The sequence below is a fragment of the Saccopteryx bilineata genome, chromosome 2 (assembly GCF_036850765.1).
Source record: "Saccopteryx bilineata isolate mSacBil1 chromosome 2, mSacBil1_pri_phased_curated, whole genome shotgun sequence".
NCBI classification, from domain to species: Eukaryota; Metazoa; Chordata; class Mammalia; order Chiroptera; family Emballonuridae; genus Saccopteryx; species Saccopteryx bilineata.
Window position 1 is genome coordinate 260,335,491 of NC_089491.1, and position 12,164 is coordinate 260,347,654.

Below are 12,164 nucleotides of genomic sequence, written 5' to 3' on the forward strand. Positions count from 1 at the left end.
AACCTTTGAAAGAATAAGTTCTCTATTCGGTAGATGCTCCCTGCCAAGAACTGTACAGCAAGTTCTTCTGCAGCGTGTCATCCTCAACAGGCGAGCCCCACTGAAGGGAGGCCTGTTCCCCCAGACGCCGGCCCCTGCTGGGAAAGGAGGCCCCTGCAGTCTGTCCTCGGCAGCCGCCTCAAGTCTTTGGCGGTGCTGCTCTGCCTCGGCCAACCCTGAATAAGTTATAGCAAGTTCACACGAGCAGCTGCAGGGTCTCCTGTCTTGTTCCTGATGATCTCAAGGTCCTCGCAGTCCTCATAATCTGGTTCTTCCTGAAATGCCCACGTGTCCGCGGGGAGCTGGGTTAGCTTGTGGACAGGGAACCAGTGGATGGAGGTGTCGTTAAATATGTCCATGTACTGGGAAGTCTGAGGAAACTCCTGCTCCTCCAGTCCTTTTAAAATCTGAACAGAAAAATTGAGAATAAACTCGACGGTCAGAGTAAACCCCACTCTGCCATGTTCACCCGCATGAGCCTCAGCCTATGTGTGAGGACAGAGCTCCCACTGATGGAACTAGGTTCCCACACCCTTCCCACCCTGCCCCTTCGTCCACACATACCTTTGCAACGTAGACATAATCCTTCTGCAGGATCCTTGTCAACAACCTAGAAATAGAATTTTAAAAGCATGAATAGGCAGTATGAATGGTCTGATCCAACTTAAGAGAAACAAAGACAAGGTGATTTAAATATAGCAAAAATTGTGACAACTGGGGATGTAGAATAGGTCTTCAGTGACTGTCCCAGTGACCGCACCCATGTCATCAAGGAGAGATGACAGAGCAGACACCCAGGAAACATGCAACGGAAATGGCATGTAGAAATCCATGCCTTTTCCCCATCAAAGAAACCTGTCTATCGTAAGGGAAGGGAGGATCCATCCTAAGAGAAGAAGTACTGGCAAAAAGAATTCGAACTTGCTTCACAGCCTGACTTGGCTGACACCTCTAGCCCTTTGTCCAGGTACCTGGACAAGAGCATTTCCAATGGCCAATGGGGAACATGTCCCTCTGCGGGACGGTGCACCTCGGGGCCTGACGGAGTCTGTCCTCAGGCTCACCTTCCCTCCAGGCCTCGGAAACTGTTGCCAATGATGACCACCTTGGAAAGGGCGTCGGCGGACCAGTTGCTCCACAGGAGGTTGTTGTAGAGGGCCGTCCCGCAGTGGGGCATGTAGAAGACGGTGGGCTGGCCACGGACACTCCGTCTGCCTTCCTGTGGGCAGACGCACAGCTGTGCACACGCTCCTTACAACGGGGGGGGGGGAGGGGGCGGGAGGGGGGCTTGTAATCAGGAGGGTTCTCACCGCACACAAAAAATAAAAGTGTAATTACGTGAAACGATGGTTAATCTTGTGATAATCATTTTGCAGTATACATGTATCACACCTTAAACTTATAAAATGCTGTATATCAATTATATAACAGCTTGGGAAAATGAGCTGAGAGGAAAGCAAACTGAAGTATGAATGTTTGGAAAACACTAGATTCCATTGTGGAATGGTTACATTAGTAATGCACATGAAAGCTATAAAAGGATACGGGACAAATAGGAGATCGTGATGTCTGGAAAGAACACGTTTACTTAACAAATGTGTGTCCCACTAGCAGAAAGCCCTGGGTCAACGAGAGGGCCTCTAGGGCCATGTGAGCATAGCTGGAGGGGTGACAGTGGTTACTACCCCCGTTCACTGGGTCTGGTGGTCCTCCGTATTTCCAGAGTCACCTCCTGCGGGTCCCATCACAGCTGAGCCCCTTTCACATGCTCCCTCTAGAGAACTATTGCTCCCCAGCCACACCCCCTGGCAGGGAGCACAGGGCCCTGTGGCCGCTGTCTGGTCCTGCTATCTTGGGCCTCTCCTCCTCCACCCTTCTTGCACCCCCCCCCCCCCATTAGGACAAGCTGGCAGTGGCCCCTGAACAGCCAGCCCTGCACAGCCTGGTACAACCCGTTCTGGCCATCTAGCAAACTCCCAGTCGATCTTCAAACCCCAGCTCAGACCAGGAAACCTTCGTCCACCCACCCACCCCCAAACACAATGCTTTCCTTCCTGGAAGCCTCAGTTCCTAGCATGTGGCTCTGCCTCACTGTCCGATTCATTTACTTGTTTACAGGCCAGGACAGGGACAGGCTGCCGTTCATCTAGGTCTCCCCCAAGCTCACTGCAAGCGCAAAGCAGGCACTCAGAGACGAAGATTTGAATTAAATGGCAGTTTTAGAAGCTTGCCAACATAGATAAGCAAACGATTCCCTTGTCTCAGCTGCACCTAATTTTCATGTTTCATAATAAGCTATACAATGGTGGTTTTCCAGAACAGAGGAATCAAATGATTATTTTATAATTCCCGAGACAACACAAAACTCAATTCAGGGCTATCTGCCTATACTGGCTTCAGTCTTCCGCTTGTGAAATTATTTTCTTTTCTCCAGGTCTCACGAACTTTCAAATCCCCACTCTTTTTGGGGATGCAGGGGTGGACAGAGAACTCATGCACACCTCACAGCCAGGTGCTGAGTGTAACAGCTGCAGCTGCAGGGAGGGGGCTGTTCTGTCCCCTTTGCCTCCCCTGGAACAGGGTAAACTCCAACCAGAGAGCCCTCATCTGAGGCCCCAAGCTTGTGTGCACTTTCAATATTTTAATACCAACAGTAAATACCGACTTAGCATAATTTCTGGACACAGACTCCTAAATACCTTGTAAAGCTAACAGACATGTTCTGCTTCATGCCATTTGTGTGATTTACTTTTTTTTTTTTTTTGTATTTTTCTGAAGTTGGAAATGGGGAGGCAGTCAGACAGACTCCCGTATACGCCCAACCGGGATCCACCCGGCATGCCCACCAGGGGGCGATGCTCTGCCCATCTGGGGCTTTGCTCTGTTGCAACCAGAGCCATTCTAGCGCCTGAGGCAGAGGCTATAGAGCCATCCCCAGCGCCCAGGCCAACTTTGCTCCAATGGAGCCTTGGCTGTGGGAGGAAAAGAGAGAGAGAGAGGAAGGAAAGGGGGAGGGGTGGAGAAGCAGATGGGCACCTCTCCTGTGTGCCCCGGCCTGGAATCGAACCCGGGACTCCTGCACGCCAGGCCGACACTCTACCACTGAGCCAACCGGCCAGGGCTACTTTCTTTATTTTGATGGGCAGAACAGTCCAAACTGCTGGTAGCTGACTGGCCCACACCACGGCACTGGGAAGCTACCGTGGTGGGAAGGACGGACTGCTGTTTCAGAGGAACCCGACACTCATGGGACAGAGCCGGGGCTCTGCTGCTCAGCACCCCACCGCCCTCCCTGCTCCCCTCCTAAACCACTCACCTCGTTTTCACTGAGGACAGACACCCCAAGGGTGTTAAGGACTGCAATTTCGAGTTGGCTAAACAGAGGGTCATACACCCAGCAGTGATTTCTGGGAATCTGCAGGAGGGAAGGGGGAGTTAACTTCCACCCTAATGCCTGTGTGCGCACCGTGAGCACAACCGAGGGAGGGGCGATATGGAGGGGTCCAAAAATGTACCTGGCACTTTTCCAGGAAGAGAAGCAAAAACGCTAGCTGGTTTCTAGCTAAGACACAGGTGGCAAAGTTCCCGATGCCGTAACACACACACTTCCAACTGCAGGTCCCCGTGGCCAGGGTCTCTCCCGGGATGGAGCCAGGGGCCGCGTGTGACTCATCTAATGATGAGTCGAGGTGCAGTTTTCCAGTGGCTTCCAAAAGAGTCCCCTCAGGGGCATTCAGCTGTTCCAGATGTTTCCTAAGACAGCTGTTGATGGTTTCTGAAAGACCAGGCCCCCAATACAGTCAGAGGGCATGCTGTGACCTTGTGAACCAAGTCACACAGGAGAAGCCCACGGAACCAGGGAGAAAGGGGGCAGGGTGGAAACAGCTCCAGTCCTCAGAGAGGGACTGCTGGCTCCCCGCCCACACAGGCCTGGGACCACAGCTTTGTCCACCGACAGGCTGTCTGGGCCTCTGCACCCCCACGGCCCACAACCTCAGAGCAAGTTTCAGAAAGAAAATAGCTTTTGACTGACCAGGTGGTGGAGCAGTGGATAAAGCATCAGATTGGAATGCAGAGGGCTCAGGTTCGAGACCCCGAGGTCACCAGCTTGAGCGCGGGCTCATCTGGTTTGAGCAAAGCTCACCAGCTTGGACTCAAGGTCGCTGGCTCGAGCACGGGGTTACTCGGTCTGCTATAGCCCCCCGGTCAAGGCACATATGAGAAAGCAATCAATGAACAACTAAAGTGCCACAACGAAAAACTGATGATTGATGCTTCTCATCTCTCTGCATTCCTGTCTGTCCCTATCTATCCCTCTCTGAGTCTCGCTCTGTCTCTGTAGAAAAAAAAAAAAAGAAGAAAAGAAATAGCTTTCATTTATGGACACAGTTTCCATCTAAAACTTGAATGTAAACTCATTCTAGTTCAATAGGAATTCCCCAGTAAGCACAAGTTATGCTCTGAAATTTTGGCTATTTTTAAAAATTATAACAAAGAACAGAGGAGCAAACTCTCAACAGCACACTACAAATTGCTGGGAGTAGGAATATTTAATGTATAACAAGTTAAAAAAATAAAATGGTAGGCTGGGGCTTCTAGAGTCCAACAAAAAATACTCTCTTTAAATCATCTCATATAGAGATGGGTTCTCGTCTCTCCTTTTATTGTACTAGCACTGAGTTTAGTTGCACAAACCTGTGAGCAAAGCAAAACTAAATGTAAAAAGCTGTATGTTCCTACAAGATGATGCCAATTTTCACTTACCAGCAATGACATCCTTAAATAAGAGCCCAGCCAGAAAAGGTTGCATGAAAAACGGGCTCTTCTGGTCCTCACTGGTAAAAGAACTGGGAAAAGCTTTTTGTAAAACAGCAATAGACCATCCATGGATATCTAGTTGGTCACTGCCTTTCACTGAACAATTTCATTCCTGGGACTCTACCCTGAGACGACTGTCCTAAACTTGATGAAAGCTTTATGCATAAAGGCGCTCCTTGCAAATTTACGATAACTAAAAAAGCAAAGAAAACAAACTAAATGTCCCTCAATAGAAATTATAACCACTGAAGTCCACTCCATGTATTAATATTTACATTCCTGCACATACTATTTAGGAAGAGATTATAACTGCATGGGGAGAGAAAGAGTCTACACTGTAATCTCCAGGGAACAGTGGGGGATAGATATAAATTCCAACAACGATAACGCTAGCTAACCCTCACTGCCTCCTGTGTGGCAGGCGAGCACCTTCCTATGCACTAAGCAGCCTTGTTTAATACTCAAAATTGCACGACAGGATACGTATTATCATCTCCATTTTACACATAAGCAAGCTGAGGGTCAGAGTTAGGTAAGAGCCAAAACCACACAGCTGCAAGGGGGAGTCGGCTCAGAACCCAGATGTACACGCTCTTCGAAGCAAAGTCTCATCAGTGAGGTTGGGATTCCTTTCTCTGCCCATATTTGGGCCCTCCCTCACCTTCCACCCTCAGCCTTAGCAAGGGGGTACTCACCTAGTGCTGAACTCCAGAACTCAGAAACAAGCAGGTCCTCCCTGTTGAAAAAAATGGCGTGGTCATCTCCCAACCTTCTCTATTAGCTGCCCTAATAGAGATCCACCTTCTGTCCATAATCTGGATGTGGGGAGCATGATGGAGTGCCCCAGATGCAGAGCCCACCCTCAGTGACAGGAGGATGCGTGGTGAACATGGGCAGAGCCGGAGCAGGTCCTGCTGGGGCTCAGAGAGGGCAGTAGTGAGGGCTTCCTGGAGTAGGCCCCCAATTCCCGGGGACAGGTCTGGGTCTGTTCTGTATCCCTGGTCCACAACAGAGTTAGCAGAGAGGTGCAGCTTCATAAGCAGTTGTTAAATGCACAGATTTAACCTGTGCTTTAGTGTCTGCACCCCTGAAATGGGGATTAGAATCAGACCCATCACAAAGGGTTACAGGACCAATTGACGGGTTTACACTCTGCAGTGCCTCAAGCACAGCAGGTACTCAGTCAATGCCCTCTGTTGCAAATAATTCCAAGGTGAAAGTAAAAGAAGAGACAAATCAAGTGTCAACTGGTTTCCACAAACCCAGAGCTAAACATAGTCAATAGGGAATTAAAATTAACTCAATTCTCCAATCAAAAGACTCATAATGGCTGAATGAATGGATGGATGGATGGATGGAAGGAAGGAAGGAAGGAAGGAAGGAAGGAAGGAAGGAAGGAACCCGCTACATGCTCCCTACAAGAGACTCACTTCTTCTGCCTGACCTGTGGTGGTGCAGTGGATAAAGCGTTGACCTGGAAATGCTGAGGTCACCGGTTCAAAACCCTAGGCTTGCCTGGTCAAGGCACATATGGGAGTTGATGCTTCCTGCTCCTCCCCCTGTTCTCTCTCTCTCTCTCTCTCCTCTCTCTCTCTCTCTCTCTCCCCCTCTCTCTCTAATAAAAATGAATAAATAAAATCTAAAAAAAAAAGTAAAAAAAAAAAGAGACTCACTTCTGATTTAAAAACACAGACTGAAAATGGATGGATGGGAAAGATGTTCCACATAAATGGAAACCAAAAGAAAGCTGTAACAGCTATACTTGTACCAGACAAAATAGACTTTAAAACAAAGAGAGCCCAAAATTTATGAGATGCAGCAAAAGCAGCTCTAACAGAAGTATGAAGTGATATATGCCTACCTCAAGAAACAAGAAGTCTCAAATAACCTAATTTTGCATCTAGAAATAGATCTAGATCTATTTATCTTTATCTTTGAAAACATAAAATTGACAAACCTTTAGGAGACTCACCATGCAAAAAAAAAAAAAAGAGAGAGAGGCCTGAAATGAATAAAATCGATAATGAAAGAAAAGCTATCACAGCATACCACAGAAATAAATAGTATCATAAGAGACAACAACTATATGCCAACAAACTATAAGAAATGAACAAATTCTTAGAGCACACAACCTTCCTGGACTGAATCAAAAGTTACTAGATTGATCAAGAGTAAGAAACTTGAAACAGTAATCAACAACCTTGCAACAAACAAAAGTCCAGGACCAGACTGCTTCCATGGTAAATTCTATCAAGTATTCAAAGAAGATTTAATACTTATAACTTCTCAAATTTTTCCAAAGAACTGAAGAAGAGGGAATGCTTCCTAGCTTATTTTATGAGACCAGTATTATTCTGATACCAAAATTGGGCAAGGTCATCACACACACACACACACACACACACACACACACACACACACACACGATATTACATGTTCATAGACTGGAAGAATTAACATTGTTAAAATGTCCATATTACGTAAAGCAATCTACAGATTCAAGGTAATATCTATCAAAATTCCAATGGCATTTTTCACAGAAATAGAATAATCCTCAAATTTATATGGAACGAAGACAGACAATAAAAAGACAAAGCAATTCTGAGAATAAGGTACAAGGCCAAAGGTACCACATTTCCTGATTTGAAACTATACTATAGAGCTACAGCAATCAAATCAGTATTGTATTGGCCCTGACCGGTTGGCTCAGTGGTAGAGCATCGGTCCGGCATGTGGAAGTCCTGGGTTCGATTCCTAGCCAGGACACACAGAAGAAGCGCCCATCTGCTTCTCCACTCTTCCCCCTCTCCTTCCTCTCCCTCTCTTCCCCTCCCACAGCCAAGGCTCCATTGGAACAAGGCTGGCCCAAGCACTGAATATGGCTCCATGGCCTCCACCTCAGGTGCTAGAATGGCTCCAGCCAAAACAGAGCAATGCCCCAGATGGGCAGAGCACCGCCCCCTGCTGGGCATGCCGGGTAGATTTTGGTCGGGCACATGCGAGAGTCTGTCTGACTGCCTCCTCGCTTCTAACTTCGGAAAAAAAAAATCAGTATGGTACTGGCAGAAAAACAGACCCACAGACCAATGGAACAAAATTGAGAGCCCAGAAGTAAACCCACACACATATGGGCAACTAATTTATGACAAAGGAGCCAAAAATATACAATAAAGAAAGTCTTTTCAATAAATGGTGATGATAAAATTGTACAGCTATATGCAAAAGAATAAAACTAGGCTACTATCTTACACCATACACAAAAATTAACTCAGAATGGACTAAAGGTTTTAATATAAGACCTGAAATAAAATACATAAAAGAAAACATAGGCTCTAGTTTCTGGACATTGGTCTCAATGGTGTTTCTATGTATTTAACTCCAAAGGCAAGGGAAGTAAAAGAAAAAAAATAAATGGGACTACATTAAACCAAAAAGCTTCTAAACAGCAAAAGAAACCATCAACAAAATAAAAAGGCAACCTATGAATGGGAGACAATATTTGCAAATGATACTTCTGGTAAGGTGTTAATATCCAAAATATATAAAGAATTAATTAAATTCAGCAACAAAAATACAAGCAATTTAAAAATAGGCAGAGGCCTGACCTGTGGTGGCGCAGTGGATAAAGTGTCGACCTGGAAATGCTGAGGTTGCCGGTTTGAAACCCTGGGCTTGCCTGGTCAAGGCACATATGGGAGTTGATGCTTCCAGCTCCTCCCCACCTTCTCTCTCCGTCTCTCTCTCTCTCCCTTTCTCTCTCCTCTCTAAAATGAATAAATAAAATTAAAAAAAAAAAAGAAAAATAGGCAGAGGATCTGAACAGACATTTTTCTTTTTCTTTTTTTACAGAGACAGAGAGAGACTCAGAGAGAGGGATAGACAGGAACTGAGAGAGATGAAAAGCATCAATCATCAGTTTTTCGTTGTGGTATTTTAGTTGTTCATTGATTCCTTTCTCATACGTGCCTTGACTGGGGGGCTACAGCAGACCGAGTAACCCCTTGCTCAAGCCAGTGACCTTGGGTCCAAGCCGGTAAGCTTAGCTCAAACCAGATGAGCCTGCACTCAAGCTGGCGACCTTGGGGTCTTGAACCTGGGTCCTCCGCATCCCAGTCCAATGCTCTATCCACTGTGCCACCGCCTGGTCAGGCTGAACAGACATTTTTCTAAGGAAGACATACAACAGGTACATGAAAAGATGCTCAACATCACTAGATATTAGAGAAATGCAAATCAAAACCACAATAAGATGACCTCACACCTGTTAGAATGGCTATTATCAAAAAAAGACAAGATATAACTAGTGTCAGTCAACAAGGACGTGGAGAAAAGGGAACCCATGTGCACTGTTGGTGGGAACGTAAATTGGTGCAGTAACCAAGTACAACAGTATGGAGGTTTGACAAAAAATTAAAAATAGATCCAGCAATCCCACTTCTGGATATTTATCCAAAGAAAGCAAAAGAACTCATTCAAAATGATTCTGCACTCTCATGTCCCCTGCAGCATTACTCACAATGGCTAAGATAGGAAAACAACTCACGTCTTTCGCTGGAAAAACGGATTGAGATGTGGCACGCACGCACGCATGCACGCACACACACACACATACACACACGCATACTATTCAGCCATAAAAAAAGAATAAAATCTTGCAGTTTGTGACAATATGGATGGACTTTAAGGGCATCATGCTAAGTGGAATGAGTCATACAGAGAAAGACATACTGTATGATTTCACTTATATGTGGAATATAAAACACAAATACAAAAAAACGGAGTTCAGAGACACAGAGAACAGAATGGTGGTCTCCAGAGGCAGGGGGATAGGGTGAGGTGAAATGGGTGAGTGGGAGGTCAAAAGGTACAAACTTCCAGTTATAAAATAAATGTCATGAAGTTACAGCATGGTGACTATTGTTAATAATACTGTACTGCATAGTTGAAAGCTGATAAGAGAAAAGATCTTAAAAGTTTTCATTACAAGAAAAAAAGTTAAAAAAAAAAAAAAAAAAAGAAGGCCCTGGCTGGTTGGCTCAGTGGTAGAGCGTCGGCCTGGCGTGTAGAAGTCCCAGGTTCGATTCCCGGCCAGGGCACACAGGAGAAGCGCCCATCTGCTTCTCCACCCCTCCCCCTCTCCTTCCTCTCTGTCTCTCTCTTCCCCTCCTGAAGCCAAGGCTCCATTGGAGTAAAGCTGGCCCGGACACTGGGGATGGCTGCTTGGCCTCTGCCCCAGGAGCTAGAGTGGCTCTGGTCACGGCAGAGCGACGCCCGGGAGAGGCAGAGCATAGCCCCCTGGTGGGCAGAGCGTTGCCCCCTGGTGGGCGTGCCGGGTGGATCCCGGTTGGGCGCATGCAGGAGTCTGACTGTCTCTCCTCGTTTCTACCTTCAGAAAAAAAGAAAAGAAAAGAAAAGAACTGGATTTGAACTGACAAGCCATTAAGCCACTGTTCAGGGGCTCAGAGAACAGACAGAACTGAAAAAAACATCTTCCCAGAGACTTCCCTCATGGTCCTCACAGAGGGTATGAGAGAGCTCGAATGTAGAGCGAGTGCTTTGGAAACTGGTGGTGTATGCACAGGAGAACAGCAAGTAAAGTGCTGGACTCCTCCTCTCCATCAGGGCAGTGGGGAATGCACTATCCTTGGGGCACAGGTAGAAGTAGTGAGCTCCTGGAGGATATGGAAGAAGACAAAGAGGAGTAACACGTCAAGTTTTACTCAAAGCGCCTTAAGAGTTTTCCAAACCCCTAGCACATACTCATTCACTTTGGCATTTTCAGATCCTAGCAACAGTCAATGCTGCTTTTTTTTTCTCAGATGCAGTAACTGGGCAGCCCACCTCTTTCTATTTAGCTGTAACCTCTGAGTCACCACCGCCTCTTGAACCTAATTCTAGGGGAAGGGAGCACATAAATTAATCAAATTATTTTCTGTTATGATGATCCCTCAGCAGTTATCTGAAGAGGTGCTAACAGAAGCTATTTATTGAGCCCTTAAAGGACCACAAACAAAAAAGGCAATGATACAAAATAACAAAAGTAGGTAACATTTACTGAGTGTTTCCTCTGTGTTAGGCACTACTCTTAACTGCTGTCTAAGCAGGGGTTCCCAAACTGCGGCCCCCTGAGGCCATATATCCAGCCCTCGCAGCACTTCTGGAAGGGGCACCTCTTTCATTGGTGGTCAGTGAGAGGAGCACATTGACCATCTCATTAGCCAAAAGCAGGCCCATAGTTCCCATTGAAATACTGGTCAGTTTGTTGATTTAAATTTACTTGTTCTTCATTTTAAATATTGTATTTGTTCCCGTTTTGTTTTTTTTACTTTAAAATAAGATATGTGCAGTGTGCATAGGGATTTGTTCATAGTTTTTTTTATAGTCCGGCCCTCCAATGGCCCGAGGGACAGTGAACTGGCCCCAGTGTAAAAAGTTTGGGGACCCCTGGTCTAAGGTATACAGTAAGGCATGGAAGGATGGGGAATGGGATGAACCAGAATAATGGGCAGCTTTGAAACACAGGTTTTTCGAGTCACAAAGACATGGATTTGAAGTTTGGTTCCATATATTATCTACGTTTAAGACTCGACGCCACCAGGCTCCGAGCGTGGCTAATATGTTCCAACTGATCAAGTGTGGAAAATGCTTAAGCCAACGCCAGGCACAGAGCAACTCGTGTTGCGTCCCAGGTGTTAGCAATGTCAATAACAACACTGGGGTAACAGAAACACCAAACACTGGAACTGCGTTTATAACACTCAGTGTGGAGGCTCTGTTCGAAACAGTTTACATTTACTAATTCACTGAATCCTCAAAACAAGCCCATACAGGTACTCTTTTCGTGCCCACCTCACAGATGAGAAAACTGAGGCACAGAGATAACGTAACTTGCCCAAGGTCGGGCATCTGTAATTGCAGTAAGAGGAACGACAACCTTTATTGAGCGCTTACTACAATCTAGTCTGTAACTAGCTATCTACCTCCATTAAACCCTCACAATAACCAGAGGGTCTGCACATACTCCCACTTTTTAGATGGCGAGACCCGGGCTCGGAGATTCCCACGGGCGTGAAGTTTCGGACTCGGAGCCGGCCTGGCACTCACCCTGCCTCCCGGATGCGACGAAGCACGACTTCGCCATCCACCTCGGGCTCTGCCTCGGGATCCCGAGCCGCCGCGACTGCCCCCGGCCGCGGACGACGAGCCGCAGGGCGCCTTTTCCGCGGAGCCACAGCCTGCCAGGACCCCAGCGCCGCCGCCATCGATTTATGACGTCACGAGAGCGCGACATCCTTGAGTTACGTCAT

At 46.7% G+C, this 12,164-nt stretch overlaps 1 protein-coding gene across 1 annotated transcript; it reads right to left on the reverse strand.

Moving 5' to 3' along the window:
- Positions 1–4: 4 nt before the first annotated feature.
- On the reverse strand, positions 5–12,127 carry SRRD (SRR1 domain containing). The gene is made up of 7 exons (XM_066260261.1): positions 11,962–12,127; positions 5,553–5,593; positions 3,555–3,814; positions 3,356–3,454; positions 1,104–1,258; positions 604–649; positions 5–446 (listed from the first exon to the last, which is right to left on the reverse strand). The coding sequence occupies exons 1-7, from the start codon at positions 12,117–12,119 to the stop codon at positions 225–227; spliced, it is 981 nt and encodes a 326-aa protein (XP_066116358.1). The 5' UTR covers positions 12,120–12,127; the 3' UTR covers positions 5–224.
- Between the last annotated feature and the right edge of the window lie 37 nt (positions 12,128–12,164).